The sequence below is a fragment of the Dipteris shenzhenensis genome, chromosome 20 (assembly GCF_047967505.1).
Source record: "Dipteris shenzhenensis isolate YYH24624 ecotype China chromosome 20, Dip_SZ_1.0, whole genome shotgun sequence".
Lineage (NCBI taxonomy): Eukaryota > Viridiplantae > Streptophyta > Polypodiopsida > Gleicheniales > Dipteridaceae > Dipteris > Dipteris shenzhenensis.
Window position 1 is genome coordinate 19,252,193 of NC_141615.1, and position 17,742 is coordinate 19,269,934.

The window sequence follows — 17,742 nt, forward strand, 5'->3', positions numbered from 1 at the left end:
CACAAATTCATGTTTTCTTCTATTCCAAGGTTAATGCCTTTGTCTCTTAGGCATGTGCAATATGGGATTTTACAAGTGTGGTTTGAATTATGTACTTGATCATTGCAGGGTTTTCCCTATTTGAAGTCACTTGTTTTCTTGTGTATTACATGATTTATATAGGCATGCCATTTCCTCCATATACTTTCTACCATGGCTACCCTCACACTATGGCCAATGCAAGGTTTTTGCCCTTGCTCAACTAGTTTGCACATAGATCTAGTTAAGCTTTTATAAGCATGCTTTATGTTTCTCTGAATACCTTACCTCCTTCAGCTTGCAAGGATAGTAACACCTCCTCCTTTGCCAATGAGATGCAACAATCTCATTCATGGTCAATGAGGGTATTCCTCTAAAAAACGATGATGATGTACAAAGAAGGGTTTTACCTTTTTCCTCATGTGATAGGCAAGGGTAGAGTGTCTACTCCACAAATACAAGGAGAGATTATTTGAATCTCAATTGCATGATCTCAAAGGTATATGCATATCTAAGAATAATTAGATTCATAATGTGTCTTATATCTCTCTCTATCACTCCTCCTTTTTAATTCATGGTGCACCTTGAACCGTGAAAAAATTCCCTTAGAAATAACCTTAGCTAAAGGTGTTAGGGTCTAGAGGATTAAGGAATGTAAGGTACAAGGACAAGACCCTTGTGGAAAGGAGGGGGAAGAAATGTAGCCAAAAAGGCCCTCTTTGTGATTGGAAAGGGTCACAAGAAGGTGAAATGGGTTTTGTTCAGCTTAAGAGTTTACTAGCATTAGAGACTAAGTAGAAAAATCGGGATGAGGCTATATACACACTAAAGAGAAGAATTTTTTTAACGTCAGGCTACAAGGTAGGCGCCTCATGACGTCATCATACATCGATCTTGGGGATTAGACTCAACATACCTGACAACATGAGTCACCCCCATAACCAACAAAACTACCTCGAATTCGAATCGTCCGGGGCTGTCTTGCAGGCTGCATCAGAGAGATGAAAGAGCACTTTCTTTGCTCAACACCATGCTTATGATGTTTAGAATTAGTTTTGCTCAATGCCACATGCTATAAATTCTTCAGTCTAATGAATCGTATTTGATGAGAAAACTATAACAAGAACTCCTTTGCTTCTGATGAATAGCTTTGGAGCAAGAAGACAAACCAGAGAGACTCTGAAGTGAAAGATTACTATGGTTGTCAAATCATTACAGAGAAGTCTTGATGTGTTGAACTGCTATCTTTACTACTTATTGGCTTTGTGGTCCTCCTTCCTTGGCTTCATGCTTTCGTAGTGATTGTTGATGGTGTCTCCAAAATACGAAAAAACAACCACACATGTCTACACCTAGTAATAGAAGTGCCAGGGTCACGGACTCAGGTTGGACTAACATCGAAAAGATGCAAAGACCACTCAAAACGTCAAAAGAACTGAGATTGTTGTTTATACAATAGAAATATTCTTAATAGTTTGTATTCTAACATACCACAACAACAACCCTCATACAAGAGGTGAGGATGAGCTTATAACATCATCCGACTACTATCGGGTAACAGTCATAAATAGCAAATAGTCCAAAACATAATGTGGGGGATAAGGCCACTCCTACTGGCTGTTAGGGATAGTTATAACTATCCCTACAGTTACAAAATTATCCCACTATTCCTAATGTAACTTCCCTCTACTAGGGGTGTACTAACCCTCCTAGGGTGAAGCCCACGTGGGTGGAGAGGTCACCCTCAACAGTGATTGTTGTTTTGATGCTACTCTCTAATTATTCTTGTCTCTTGCGCTTTTCTTATAGTGATATTGGGTAATTGCTCCAATTCAACATCCCCTTTTCTCTGAAATTGGAAATAGACATATGAGTTGTCATGGATACTTCTATAGGTTCTCTAAAGATTTTATCAATCTTGAATCCTTTGCACTCACTCCAAACCTCTTTTGATCAGTGGATACCTCCTAAATTGAAATAACCTTTCTTTCTTGAAGCAAAGGCACCCACCTTTAGTCATCTACTAACTAGATCTTTGGACACCCTACCTAGCTTTTCCAAAAGGATTTCACTTGGCTGCAATCCAATGTTAGAAAACAAACATACACTTGCTTGCAACATAACATGTCTAATTAGACTGATTAATTTCCTTATAATCACCAACTAAGAATGCAAGATAGTAGTGCAAAAGATACGCCATAGTACAACACCCAATTTTATCTCGTTAACATGCTTCAAGACTTATCGAAGAAGATACAGATAACACTTATAGATCTAAGAGAGAGATAGAATATGTAGATGTATAACCAAACTGATCTCACCTATAGCTATAGAAATCCATAATACAAAAAGGAGCTTTAAAATTGTACCAATACCTACAAGTCACTCTGCTAAGGTAAGGCACCACGACGAGTCTCAGATGTTGTACCATCTAGAGAGGATCTCCTCCGAACTACCATGGTGCCTCTTATTAAAGTTCAATAGCTTACTGTAGATTCATCTCTTTAGGCTTTAGACTTGTGCTCTCCTTCCGGCTAAAGGTACACACCAAGGACTGCAAGGGATACTCTTGATTGAACTAAGAAATGCCCACCAAGGGGGCCCTTTTATAGGCTTTGTAGCCTTTGTGTTTGGCCGACCAAACTGATAAACTAGCCAACCAGATGCAAACATTGTCGACTTGCACAAATTAGGCTGATCCAATCTGTGTATATTGCTTGGTGCTGGTGGTGGCTGGCCCTACTATGTGGTAGCCTAAAGCTAGCCTATAACCTTGATGGTTAGTAGTTTGCTACTGCAGTCATACACTACCCTTTTTCAACCTACCGCCATGTCATTCTAGGTTGCTACCAACCTACTAGGTCCATCCTTGGACCTATAAGGGACCTACCATATAGGTGCACCTTGGTGGCTCTACATTAGCTCCTCTTCTTGTGAGATGGGCCCATGATTGGGCATCTTTCAAGTTTTAAACCATAAGTAGACCTAATTATGGGCTTAGTCACAACCCTAATCCAAGATTGTAGGACAACTAGCTCCACCAAGTTTGGTTGCCCATGTGGCTACCCTAAAAAGACGTACTGTTTTTGCCCACATGGCATCCTCTCTCAATCCCCTTACATGCTCCCAAACAACAAAAGTGTATGTTTGACTCGATTGCTTTGTGAATTAGCATTGCCCCCATAGAGGAACTTAAATGCAATTATCTTTTTTTTTTTTGCAAAGGACAAATTGTTTTACTATTACTTATCATCACTTAAAGTCTTTGCATAACACTCCTCAAGTGTGTGACTAGGTGCAGCTATTAGATTTTAAAGGAAGACAATAATTGCGTTGGGTGAACTAATAAGACAACTTCGCATGCTGAACCAATATATAATGGATATAGTTTAGTGGCATATATCGAAGGTTCAAAGCCAAAAATATGCACTTTCCAAGTCCTATGAGATAGTGTCCCTTCGCCATTCAAATTTCTTAAATATTGCCAAATGTGTGATGAAATGTATATATATAACAAACATATGAAATGCAATTGCCTTTTATCAAAATGAGTTTTTGTAATCCTTTGCACTGAAATTGCTACTAGCATTTGCCTTGGTATTGTAATACTACTTTGAAATATACTAAATGTACATGATGTTCCACCCATCATGTTGACATGCAACACAAGACCAAGCCAAAGGAAAGATGTATCTTTACATAATAATATGATTTGGTGCCTCTTGTTCGTACTTACTAGCACTCACTCTTGTGTAGCTTGTTGGCCACTCCCTTGGTTACACTACCCTGGGTTGTTACACTATTAATTCAAGCCACTGCTGCCTATTCCTCTATTCCACATGTTGCAGGACCACCATGTCCCATTTGTACGTCTTTCTCCACCACTAGATGGTAGCCACTGTCCTGGGCAGGTAGTCCGTTGCCAATCTTGGTAGCCATCATGTTTTTCCTCCGCCTAACCACTCCTATGTTACCTATTATCTACACCTTGCCTGCACTTTGTTTACTGCCAAGCTACCGAGTGTCTATCTATTATCCAATACCAAGCCACCTAGTGGCTACCTAAGTGATGGTGATTATCTACACCTTGTCTACCCTCAAGTGGCCTTGCCATTGCTTGTAGCTTGTTTGTAGCTTACTTGCGACTTGCAACACAAGACCTGACATTGAAACATTGGACTAGATCCTTCACATTTACACCCAGCCCTATAACATTCACGTGTGAAATCCCCTCCATACGTTATGCTAACCATTCCATTTTGATCATTACACTAAGATTCCATGCAACCTTGTCATACACCATTGGCTGAAGAGGCATACACATTTCGCATTGCATGCAAGGGCCACCACCTTGCAAGAGGCAACATGCTCCACTTCCAATTTGATTATGCATGTTGACAATGTTAGCACCTTCCCTTAAGTGTTGGCAACATCACTCTACCTGGGCTACATCTACATCTATGGACTGCATTGAAGCTATGCCATATTGACGTGGCGCATACATGCAATTCCACGATTTGTAACAACTTTTTTATTTTCATCAAACAATGATTTTTGGCATTTTCATAAATTTTTTCCCTTCTAGGGGGGGACGAAGATACCAAGACTTCCTAGTGACAACCCATTGTATAGAATGGCCACACACCACACAGATACTCACCACCTCTTTCTATTGGGAGGAGGAGGATGAGGACGACACAAAATAGGGCTACAGCATACATCACACGATCAACATCCTCGGTGCATTCATATCGGTACACACAACACAACAACATGTGGCTGATATCTCATCCGTTCTTAAATGTTGCCAGAGAAGTGGGATGGGCATGGCACCCATTGCAAATGAATGGTGAATCGAAAGATGAGAAAATGCACGCCTTCCTTTTTTACTTCTCAAATCTTCTAAAACGGGTGGAAATTTTTGCCAGTTTTCAGCGAGTGAAGGGCAAACAATTAACCCCCAAAACGGTCAAGCAAAAGGGCAAAAAATAAGGCAATCAACATTACCCCTACAAAGGCAGCCAAAGGGATGGAAACAGGGCCAACACCTATTGTCCAAAAGGACAAGGACTTAAAAAGCATCATTCAAAAGGAAAAACCTCACTTACGGTGGTCTCAAAAGGATGGACAAAGGAAATGCTGCCTTTTTTAACTCCAAATCTTGTAAAAGGTCGAAATTTTGGCAGTTTTCAACCAGTAAAACAGCAGACTACAGGGCAATCAACCCCCAAAACGGCAGAGCAAAAGGGAGAAAAATAAGGGAATGAAAAAGATGACCAAGTTTATCTCCATGCAAGCAGCCAAAGGATGGAAACAAGACCACCACCTATCCTCCAAAAGGACGAGTAAAAGGTCTTAAAAAAGCTTCGTCCAAGAGGACAAACCTAACTTAAGGTGGTCTTAAAAGGATCGACAAATAAAATTTCACCCTTAACTTTGTAACAGTATAATATATCCAATCATACACAGATAATAAAAGAGAAAGCGAAAGAGAAGAAAAAAGAGGTAACAAATTTATTTTTGAAAAACAAAAGGAAGACATACTTAGCAAGGAAAGCAACACTTATGTCATCATCCCATAAGCAGCTATTACTGGGTTTCTAAAGACCGGTGGAGTCTCTTGGGAAAACCCAGTGCTTACTAAAATATGTCACAAAAAAGAGAGAAAGAAAACAAGAAATAAATAAGGAAGGAAGAAGGTGACTAAGCAAAAATAAACAAGCAAATCAAGAATCAAAATCTTCCAAAAAACGGGAATAAAAACTCTGTAACAGCCTTGCCAATCTAAGCGGTAGCCTGCATGTGTATAACAGTGGACTAGTCAGACGCTTGCCTCAATAATGCTCTTTTGTAGAATTTGATGCTTTGGACCTTGATTCTTTTTATCACCTCTTCAATCCAAGCTTCTTCTATTCTCTGTACTATGTAGATATCACAACACACTCAGCATCTAAAGACGTTCATTTACCAATCCCACTAGACTCTGAATCATCCTCAAAAACAAAATATTGTCAATAGGTTCACTAAACACGACATGCTGTAGCTTGGCAAACAAATTCACAGAACTGACCTGCCCAAGTATACACTATTAAAGGCACATAGTTTGCTTCAAACTTTACTCCTTTACAGGAGAGAGCTCGACAAATGTACATGCCTCTAGCTTTTCATTTCCATAGCCATAATCAGAGATGAAAGAGACAGAAAATAAGGGCTACGGCATCTTTCAAGGATCGCCTCACAATCCCTTCTTTCATTATGACCCTACTAAAAATTATTTGTCCATGTCTTTGGGAAAAGGAACCTACTGTAAGCATTTATTGGCAAAACTCAGCTGATAAGTTACAATCAGCTACTGAAGCCAAATCCTGCAAAATCTTCTGCACTCAGAGGTAGATTACTTTGCATTCCCACATATACCAAGCATATGAACACTGCAATGAAATCTTCCAACATCGTCAACCAATAAACCCCCATAATTTTGGGCACTGAGTGAATGCTTTCTCTTTCAAGTGCGGGCGCAGAATTCACGCAAATGCTAATGTACAAAATACTTGTGTTTCTCTCTCTGAATGCACATACCATCTTGGTCATCTCATTTAAGGATTTTAGCAGATCATACAGGGGCCGGTTCAGACTCCTTTAAATTCTTGGAACCTTGTAACACAGGATCACTGGGGAAAAGTTGGCATTGTGCATACTGCTGTAACAATTGATCGACCAATACTAAAGCAACCATCGCTTCCACCATAGGAACAGCTGGATAAGCAAACAGTACATCATTAGAGACAGTATACAGCCCTTACGTAACGATGCATAAAACCAACATAGAATAAAGGAAAGAAAAAGAAATGGGTCCCAACACCCAACAACATAAACCTGACTTCAAGAAGCCTTTGCTTGAATATCAAACTTCAATCGACAACCCCAACTGAAGCACCAGCATTTACCTCGAGGGACCACGCAAGGATCATGTCGGCCCCGAGCTCGTAATTCAGTCTCATGTCTATCTCTTGTAACCGTTTTCTGGCTTTTCTGCAAAACAATAGGCTCTCAGTGAGCTATCACACTCTCGCAAGCAAGGGCTGAATCACAAAAGTAGGCTTTTTGCCAGAATGTGCTGTGATCTCATGAGAAGATAATATGTGACTAGAAATCATGCACCATATTGGGAAAAACTATCTATAGACCATCCTCCAAGCTAGTAGTATGCTTTCTTTTCCAGTGAGCCATGGTCGACAAACTACCCATGAACTTGGAGAAGCTATTTCTCAGACTTATTTGGCCTACTCTAAGGGCAATGCCCTTGGTTTACCTTTCGATGTCAAAACGCATCTCTTGGGGTACATTCCAAATCCACAAAGAACCCAGTCTGGAACTCACGGGCACTGGAGAACCATAGAGGTCCTTTCAGATGACACACATTTTAATTCTAAATATGGTAAGGTCTATCACATTCCTGTTTAACTCTTTGCCATCTGATCGTAGTTACCACCATCATTGTCATGGTTAAACAAAAAGTTGTAAATATAGCAAGGTTGGTGACCTTGCCAGGTCAATTAAATTGTTGAAGAGCAAGTGTCATGCTGCCAAAACTGACAGATACCCTACTTGTATGCGGGATCCCATGACTTCATCGGAGTCTACCATAGGTGTCTTCTACTGATGCAAACTCACAGGGTTACATGTATACCATTACATATTTCATTCTAAAACAAAGGGCAACAGAGATCCTTCTTAAACAAGTACAAATTTCAGAAGAGGCAGCCTGGATCTCAAAAAGTGTGCAATGCTACATTTTCAAAACCTAGCTGGCTAGGCCACATTCATTCGATATGAATCCAGCAAGCATATTATGTTGCCTGAACTATCTTTCAAAAAATTCTTACAAAGTAATGCACAATTATGTTTAAATCAACCCGACCATCCTACAGCCATAAAACATCAAATAAAAACACCAGCTCTTTTATGATCATAAAGGTAAGTATACCTTCATAAGATCTACAATATATCCAACCTTATAAATTAATTTTTTTAGACGAAGCGAAAGAAAAAGGAAAGAAGGGATCACAAAATTAAGAGTAAATGAGAAAAATTAAAAACTTTAAAAACCCAGTAAGCAAAGCTACACTTATGTTGTCGTCAGTACCCAAGCATAGCTGCCATCTGGGTTCGAAAGACTCTGGAAGGTAAGTAATCCAGAGATCATATGCAAAAGGTCATTGAGCCCACTCTAAATAATGACAAATACAAAAGGTTACCTCATGACACTAGGGATTTAAAATCCAAATCCAAAAATCTTTGAGGCTGGGTACAAGCCAGATGGCATAATTTACAATAACAAAAAGGGCACATGCATCAGAAGAACTTGACCCAATCAGCCCATTTGACAAAGGCCAATAGACACAGAATTTGCATTTGCAAAATAGCTAACCCTTTGTTGAAAGACGTCTCATAGGTGAAACTCTATCTAAGTTGAAATTTTGAACATAATTAGCTTACAGTGATTGTGGATGTTGGTTTGAAGGCCACTCTCATCACTATTGTCTCACCATTTGAAATTCCCCCCTGCATACGCACCAGGGATATTTACATGAGGGACCAAAAAAGAAAAGAAAAGAAAACTCAGTAGGATGAGCAGACAAGATTCAAATCATGCAATCTTCACGTGATTAGCCTATGCTAAAATGCTGCATCTGTTGTAACAAAGTGTGGAAAGTTATTTGCTCAACCTAACAGCAACCCTTACTTGTATCCCACCAGAACGATTTGTTCGAGTTCGAACATTCCCACTTTCATCCATATAAAACTCGTCATTATGCTCACTTCCAGTCAGCAATGTGCCTGACGATCACAAACACCCAACTTTCGTATGATTAGAAGTACTGAAAGCGTTTCACTTATGGCAACAATTCAGATGAATAATCAGAAACCCCATGAACAAGATTACAAATCAGAATCCTGGTTGACACTCTCATTTGCAAACTTCACCTAAGCGATGTATTCCTATCGCCTTAGCTATATTATTCATCCAAAGTTGTGTACCCAAAGGATATCAACTGTAGATACTGAAAAACATGATTCAACACGTTGAGCAAGCATACACATGAAAGTAACCTTATTTACTAAGCCAGTGCATACACAGCATGAAGTAAGGTAATTACCAGCAAACCCACTGCCAATTTCAAATCCCTTGGTTGCAGGCAAGGACATCAAAGCTTTTGCCAGTTCAGCTTCCAACTTATCAAATACAGGCGAGCCCAATCCCTGCAAAGTTGTTCCAATCATGATATTGCTCCAGAATTTTTCATTCCATATGCTTCAAAAGTTCACTTTGCTACACATGAAATTGTCTTATAAAGCATGTTTTATAATGTTGTTGCGGACAATGTAGAGAAGGTGACGGGACGGATATAGAGAATAGAAGAAAGGAGTAGAGGAAGGGGAAAATAGCAGAAGGGATGAGTAGGAGTCCACAGAGAGAGAGAGAGAGAGAGAGAGAGAACACACACACACACACACACAAACAGAGGCACGGATAGAGGTAGGAAAGCAGGAGATCATAGATTAGATAAGCAGTGTCACATCAAATGTACCACACAGTGGAGGAAATAGGGATTGTATAGTGTTTTTTATAGTGGCCTTGTTGAGATGTAATCAATGCACGTGTAGTACGATCCATCTCTCTTTTTCACTAGAAGTACGAGCTGGGCAAATGGAGAAGTACTCTGAGAAATGAAGTTTTTCTCAAGTAACTCCTATACCTGCTCTACTACCTCCTCGTGTTCAATATTAGAGAGAATGCGGAGCCTTATTGATGGCTTGCTGCCAGGTCCAAGACAATAGCATGGTCAACATCTATCGTTGGAAGTAATTGATGTGGCATATCAGCAAACTCTGAAAGTCCTGCATATCAACATTCTCCACCTGAGGAATGCTAGATATATGGCGGCAACCTCTTTTTTGAGTTCGTGGCCAGTTGCCTTGCTGAAATCAGCCGCATTCTTGGGGTTGTCACACCCTGGAACACCACTGCTTTGCCTTTGTGTGCAAAACTGAGAGCCGTTGACTTCAGATCAACACTGAACTCCCCAAGAGATATCATCCAATCACATCCCAAAACAATGTCAATAGGACCCATATCCAAGGTAATAGATCTTCTGCAAAATCATAGTCATGCAGGTCCATGCACCCTAGCAACATAGCCTGGTAATCATGTACTATCCATTGGCAGAAGGCATTTTGCTGCGAGATGGATTCCACTGAAGCCCACTAAGCTTCCTCTCAGCCTCCAATGCCTTCCCATTCGCACTGCCCCCAGTCTGCTTGTACTTCTTAGCATTCTTTGGCTTGAATCCTCCACAAACTTGGCAGGTCGCTCAATGGTCTCACATCAAATGCAGAGGAAGGGTGCAATCCTTGAAAGAAATGTGGCAGCTTTCCCCTCTCTAATATGTCATGTACAAAGAGGGAAAGCCTCCAGAACTGCTGCAAATATCCTTGACAGAGCCAATCTGTGACAATGCATAAAAATCAGACAACTTTTTCTGCAAGGTGAGCAAGAACACCAAAAGTGTTGACCAGCATCCCGGTGGGTCTGTGCGGGAAGTCTAGCGACACGAAGTATAAGCATAGCCATACTAGAGAAGATGATGCAGTCCTCATCCGGTTTACTAGTGTCTCCCAACTTCAGAATCCATTCATCAAGTCATTTGGTTCAAGAGTGTCTCCCTTGTGTACCATCAGCTCATATTTCACATCCTTTGCAACCAAATCCTTGATTTGGCCAACCCCAAATCCACGGGCGTCGTCCCTCTTAAGGCTAACAAAAGGGTAAAACGGCATTCATCCCGAATGTCCTCCAATAGAGCATGATAAGATCACAGTGCTTCGGTGTGCTGCTACTGTCCAGCACAATTACCCGGTTGGAATGTAAAACCTCCTTTGATCTACAAGTTGCATCTGGCTATAATTACTTGTGGCAAGATAAGGGCATGAATTCCTTGTTGTACTCGCCTGCCAAAAGCATCTTGATGGAAAATTTGTGACCCAGAGGAGGAGTGTCCCTTCTCCCAATGCTGTGAACCGCTATGTGGACCCATTGCCTCTGCAGGACGGTAAACTAGAGTGGTAGAAAGAGGAATGGTACACTCAATGAAGGTATAACAATGGGTCCGCCCAAAATAGAGGGCTCCAGATTGGGCATAAACAATTTCACAGGTGTACTCCAAACTCCGGATGCTCATGTGTAATCTGCAATTCAGGGTCCACGACTAGAATCCAGAATTTGAATCCAAAAGTCTGGAATCCGAGAATCCGCCGGAAGTGTGACTCTGTAACTTAGGGATCCAGATTCTGAATCTGGAAGTGAAAAGTGTTGGCGTGAAAGCCGAAAGTACTGAAATTCGAGATCCAGGTGTAGTGATTGGAAATTCAAAATCCAAGAGTGTTGTTGGGAATCCAAGAGCTGGAATCCTAGATCCTGCTTGCTAACATGTATCGGACCGGGCTCGTCTTGATGATGTGTATCAATGCCTTCGAGTGCAGATGTGCCTCGAGATTCAGGGCTGATGATGTGGCCCCAACCAAAAGCTGGCATAAACAATTTCACCATAATAGAGCAGGCTTCCAATAGAATGACCATCGTACTGAGACGCCAATGACCACGGAAGGTAAGGTAAAAGAGGTAGAGGCGTAGAGGCAGCTGCAGCAGAGGAGGTAGAGGTGGCGAGCAGAAGGTAAATAGATGTATGAACGGGACTATATAGACGAGTCTGTACTGAAGTATGGGAAAGATGTGAGCAGTAGAAGAGGTATGAACTCGAAGCGATAGAGCATAGAAGCATGGCGACGGTGGGAAAGGAAAGGCACGAGCAGCAACAAAACGTTGGATAGCAATCATAGCATCTTGTGCACACAAGCTGTGTAGATGCCCATAGGATGGCATGGCTGGGCCGAAGGTAAGCAAGGGGGAGAGGAGAAAAAGTGGGTACCGGGCCCCAGGAAAAAGGTCTGATACCACTATAGAGAAGGTGATGGGATAGATGTAGAGAAGGAGAGAGAAGGCGACGAGATAGATGTAGAGAAGGGGAGAGAATAGTGTAAGGAAGGGGAAGATAGCAGATGGAAGGGATCAGTAGGATCATTGAGAGAGAGAGAGAGAGTTGCTCTTCTTCTTTTGAGGGGGGGAGGGGGGCAAGTAGGATTCCTCATGCCTATATGCATGATGATGATGATGATACATCTGAGCCGGTAGTACACTGATGCATGGGCATCTTATTGCAGATGCACGAAGGACACGTGGAGGGCAGCATGCCTAATAACAAAATAGAGCGTTCCATCTTTGGGAAGCTTTTTGCTGAGCAACTCATCATGGACTTGCCAATGGGTGATCTCCGCCGCCAGGGCGATTCTGCACAAGCAATCGTTGCATCAGTCAATGAACCACATGCATGGGAGAGAGACCATCCATCAAGATAATCATTTATTGCAATCCAGCCTCCTGTACATGCTATTGGGAATCTGACACATATGCTCCAGTTCCATTTCAATGGAAGGCCTATAAGAAGGCTTGGCTTCAAACTCCATCAAATAGTGTGCACTATGCAGGGTCTAGACTGAATCAATTACAACCTGGACAAGGGAACATTGATGATGCCTTGCCAAAGCTGCACATGGCCGTACCTGTCAGGGCTGAATTTCTATTTATCAGCAGATTATATGGCTCTTCATTAGTTGGGTTCAGATGGACCATGATATGGCAGGTGAATCATGAGACAGGTACCTGGAAAACACTTGAAAGATATGTCAATGCTCCACAATTTCAAAGGGGAGACTAGGGATCCTGATGAGTTGGCAGAATAGCTCATAAGATTGGAGCTTACTTCACATCCTATCTAACAGATAATGAGGACAAGATCAAGTATGCCGGCACACACTCAGATGATTATGCCCACAGTTGGTTGAGAAAAATGAGGAGCTCATCACACATGCACTGCTTCCAAGGCCTCCAGGAAGCCTTGAGAGAGCAAAACCACAACAGGACATCCATTTTCACTTCATCTGTGAAGGCTCCATTTTGTAACAAGATCTTGATTTCCTTCCAAGAGTCTTTTGCTATCCAAGGGTTGTAGCTTGCCTCACATATGAGAACTTCTTGGAACGTTGAGGAAGCACAGAAATTAGGGCAGCCATCATGAAGATAATTTTCAGTTCCATGCAATGCGCACGACACCTATAGCCAAATAAGGCAATGCACGGAGGGCCCATTGAATCTGTTATAGAAGAACAATCAACGGGAAAAGTGGACAGCAAAGCATAGAGGGGTGTAGCCATCAGAACAGCCAAGGTACATGATCAAGGAGCTTTGTGGAGCTTCTTGATAGTGAGCAAGCCAGGATGGATTAGCATGTGCATGGCCTACATGACCCAAGAGCTGCCACAGAATCTGAAACAGATAATTATTTGACTCTTCCTTTTGACAAGGACACATCCAGGATAAAGTCTGCTCATTTTTCAACGATGAACCTTGATGTCCGACCGTCGATTGCAATTCTGAAAAGAAAATTATTCAGGGCACCGATGGTTGTAATAAAGGCCGGAATCGGGCCCACTTGGTGGAGGTTATGGCTAACTTGACTAGAGATTGTTTGGGCCTAGAAGGCTTAAATGGGATACAGTAGAGGGGACTATATACGTCCACCTCCCACACATTGTGCCTCGCATTAGATGTGACATCTCTACTATTCTCCCTAAGTGAGCTCTCTCTCTCTCTCTCTCTCTGTGACTATATTCTGCCACTGTGCCACCAGGCGCTGGGTCCTCCATGATCTTGGGCTGGATTTTGCTTTGTACTTTGATGACATATGATGATAGTGGTGATGGGGAGGGTCATATTGACATTATGTTATGACTCTGTATTGATGTTCTTATGGCTATGTAGCATGTAGCATTACTATGGGTGTTGATGCTTGCTTAGTAGCTTCACCCTTTCAGCTTGTTTGTATCATGTTTCTCACTATCGGTCTTCCGAAGACTTTAATAATCTCTCTCTCTCTCTCTCTCTCTCTCTCTCTCAGATTGAGCATTAGCTTTGACGTTTGATTTTGAGCTTAGTTTAGTATAGTACTCAGCAAAGGGCCTTAGTGAGGCCCTTTGCCACAGCCTGCAGAGGCTTGTACGAGTTACTCTGATTTTGTACTTTGTCTCATAGGCCCGGGAGGCCTCCCCAAGATGGTAATCTCTCTCTCTCTCTCTCTGTGCATTATGGAAAAACAAAGCATACATGTAATCCATTCATGCATAAACAACTTAATATAGCTACTGAACTAAAATGTTTCTATCAAAATTCTCCTACACCCTCCTCAACCCAAAAACCAGCCTGTATAAGCATACACCAGCCAGCATCAGTGCCAGGGAAATGACCACAGACACATATATACTAAATAATAGCTACGGGCATATATTTACACACAGCTGCTTGCATAAAGAAATGCATGTGCAGGCACCTTTTCTGGGACATTTTCTTGAGAGGAAATCATGCCTCCTTGTTGTGCAGAGTTGATTGTTTGAGGAACCTCAATCCTCAAGAAAGAAAACCATATTTCAGAGAGTGAATAATTGAATGGATGATAGGGGGCAGCAGCGGCACTAGACTTAAATATACGGATGGGATGAGACACACACACACACAGAGAGAGAGAGAAAACATAGACGAAAATGCAATCACTCTTACACCCAGCTCGTATAAAATTCCCAGTAGTCAAAAGTGCATCGAGTATTACCCGCGGAACATTCCGGGCAATGCAAGTTACTATTCCTCCAACTGAGTCACCTTTCACACGCACATGGTCTATGGCTTCGATCATCTTTTCAGCAAACACAGGATCTGGGCACCTCACAATATTGCTTTCAATCTACCAACAAACAGAACAGTCAACATCATGATGTCCTTATTTCTTCAGGGCATATAGCCCTTTAGTCAACTTTGATATCTTATATGACAAAAAACTGCCATAATTTCACAAACCAATCAGCCTTTAGTTGGATGGAGTTGAAAATCATAGAAAACACAACTTTTACCTGTTCCATAGAAAGTTTCTGGTAGTCAACTGAATCTTCTGGCAACTCCACACCATGAACTCGTGAAACAAATGCAAGGACCTGCCGAAAGAAAATTTTCACCTTAACACCTCAAGAAAAATGGAGAGAAAACAAACTATTTCCTTCATTCCATACTCATTCTACTTAAAAGGATAACATCACACTTCATTTATTACCTCGGTTCCCGATATTTGCTGAAGCACTTTTTTAGCAACTGCACCAGCTGCTACTCTTCCAATCGTCTCTCTAGCTGATGACCTACCACCACCCTGGAGTGAAAGACAATCTATCAGCATGCACTACTCTACCCAGGTTGGATTAAACAACGGTTCCTTTTATTTAATTGTACCTGAATAGCTCGAACACCATATTTGAAGTCATACGTAGCATCAGCATGCGAAGGTCTGTATGCAAGTGACATCTCTTTATAGTCCTGACAACCAAAGAAGTTAATAAATTCAGCTACATGATGAAGCTCACTTCAAGAGTAAAACTCACTGCATAAAGGACCTGAAGAAATGCATTCTATAGACGCTATGAAATTTTCTTAAAGAGGTTCGGCATTGGTAATGTCAGTTTCCCAACATCTATATGTTGCATTTTTTAATTAAATGCAAAAGAATCCATCCTTGGCGAAACAAAAGGATGCTAATACTTTCAAACAAGGGCCAGTGTTGTGATTACGCTGAAAAACGGCAGCAAAAGATGCCATTTGATATGACTACCCCTAAGTCATCCCAGTACAAACATATACATAACATTGAAATGAATAATTAAATTTGGAGACAATCTTGCATGACTCACCCCTCCTCTCTGATCTGTGTTTGGTACAACAACAGCAATAGGTGTCCCCAATGTAAGGCCTGCATGATGAGTAAGTACATAAATTAAATCAGAATCCTGGAAAAATAACAGACTAGGTCAGCACAGTCTAAATTTTCTGTAGGCTAACCTTCTGCAACACCAGATAGAATTGAGCAAGTATCTGTTTCCTTCCGAGGAGTTGTAATACGGCTTTGACCTGGCCTCCTGCATGGAGCTCAGACAAATGATAAGATGCAATCACAAAGTGGCATGACAATCGAAATAAATATCAGCACTTGAAAAAATAAGAAGTGCAGTCTCTAAACCTTCTAATAGTTGCCAACACAATTATGAACCATCAACTCCATTATGATGGCAAAGACTAGCTATTAGGACATCCCCACTAACCCATCAGTAAAACCATGGTGGGAGGTGATGTGAGAACCATTATATACATATGCTCTTTGAAATGCACATGGGCAAGGTCACACATACATGCACAGAGTATATGCCAAATCTCTGAAGATGAAGGGCAGACTCTAAAGATGATAAGAACAAAGGTGACACCTAGAGAGAAGGCTAATCAAAACGAAGTCCACACTCTGGTCATCCAAGACACACCTGCTCGTGAACACAAGACTGTTGTGATTCTAATCTCTCCCAAGCAAAGAGATTTACAGAAAACTGCTTGAGAAAGTTTGATAATCAGGCAGACAAGCTTAAATTAGAAAGTTTATCATAATATCACCTGGCTGCAACAATAAATTTCAAAACGTTGACATCTGCAGACTGCAAAAGTTAAACAAATCCAAGAGCCTGCCCACATTATCGTGCAAAATGGATTGAGTGGGGTAGGATTACAGTGACCTATTGTAAAGTATGATGATCTTCCACACAGATCATTACCTCCATTATCATATTGACTGGCTAATATGATATCAACTAACCTGTCATCAATCAACACCACATGGTGGTGTACATGTGTCGATTGTTTGAGTACATGTAATACGCATATGCCCTCTAGCATGCGTTCACACACACGAGAGCATAGATTTGTATGTCTACAAACTTAAATTGCATCAAAGACTCAGTGAAGATGAAAGTTAACACCTAGGTAGAATGCCAGTAAGAAAGGAGTCTGCTTCTTTTCTCCATAGCACTGTTTGTAAGCACAGAACTATTGCATTTTAGCCCCTTCCAACCAAAGACTTCTAAGCTAACTGCTTAGAAAATATAGCCGATCCTGTGGACAAATAACTGAATTTACAATGCCTGCACCTCGGACTAACCTTCCACAAGGTGATATCTGCATGTCCACCTATTCAAACTAAATGTCCTGATGAAACTACAGCTCTACGGTTCATCCCTCACTGGAAACATCTGAGCTACAAACACCAATCTCATGCTGAGAGGGGAACAGCTCACTAGCAAAAGAAGTCCCACAGCAAAGAAGACACTAATCGAAGATTTGAAAGGGGGGGGGAGGCTGGTATCTGGAGCTCAGCAGATAATATGAAGATGTCAAAAGGTTTACATGCCTCGTCCCTTTGTTGATCTCATTGTGGTTTTGGACTCACTGAAGACAGTTCGAATGAGAATTTTCCGCAAGGTTAAAAAGATTTAACCTTATAAGATGATTGTCTTTGACTCTAGGAAGCCCTTCATCAGGCCTAGTTCGTCAAATGTCAGCCAATATACATACAATTTGTCGTAATGCTATGGCTGACCAGAGGCATGCGAAGAAATAAGGTTGATGATGGACCAACCTCCGATCAAGTTCGAATTGCATGTCAGTTTCACTGAGAGGTAGCCTCGGAGGAA

At 41.4% G+C, this 17,742-nt stretch overlaps 1 protein-coding gene across 1 annotated transcript in view; it reads right to left on the reverse strand.

Annotated features, from left to right (window-relative positions):
- Nucleotides 1–6,025: 6,025 nt before the first annotated feature.
- LOC147889384 (chorismate synthase 2, chloroplastic-like) overlaps nucleotides 6,026–17,742 on the reverse strand; it is a 12,734-nt gene continuing 1,017 nt past the window's right edge. Inside the window, exons 2-13 of the mRNA XM_087391594.1 lie at nucleotides 17,688–17,742; nucleotides 16,070–16,146; nucleotides 15,922–15,980; nucleotides 15,467–15,550; nucleotides 15,294–15,386; nucleotides 15,097–15,177; nucleotides 14,799–14,930; nucleotides 9,180–9,282; nucleotides 8,765–8,859; nucleotides 8,518–8,583; nucleotides 6,966–7,050; nucleotides 6,026–6,774 (exon numbers count right to left, since the gene is read on the reverse strand). The exon at nucleotides 17,688–17,742 is cut by the window's right edge and continues 99 nt beyond it. Coding sequence (XP_087247720.1) covers nucleotides 6,632–6,774; nucleotides 6,966–7,050; nucleotides 8,518–8,583; nucleotides 8,765–8,859; nucleotides 9,180–9,282; nucleotides 14,799–14,930; nucleotides 15,097–15,177; nucleotides 15,294–15,386; nucleotides 15,467–15,550; nucleotides 15,922–15,980; nucleotides 16,070–16,146; nucleotides 17,688–17,742 — 1,073 coding nt within the window. The 3' untranslated portion in view covers nucleotides 6,026–6,631. The remainder of the gene's footprint in view (nucleotides 6,775–6,965; nucleotides 7,051–8,517; nucleotides 8,584–8,764; nucleotides 8,860–9,179; nucleotides 9,283–14,798; nucleotides 14,931–15,096; nucleotides 15,178–15,293; nucleotides 15,387–15,466; nucleotides 15,551–15,921; nucleotides 15,981–16,069; nucleotides 16,147–17,687) is intronic.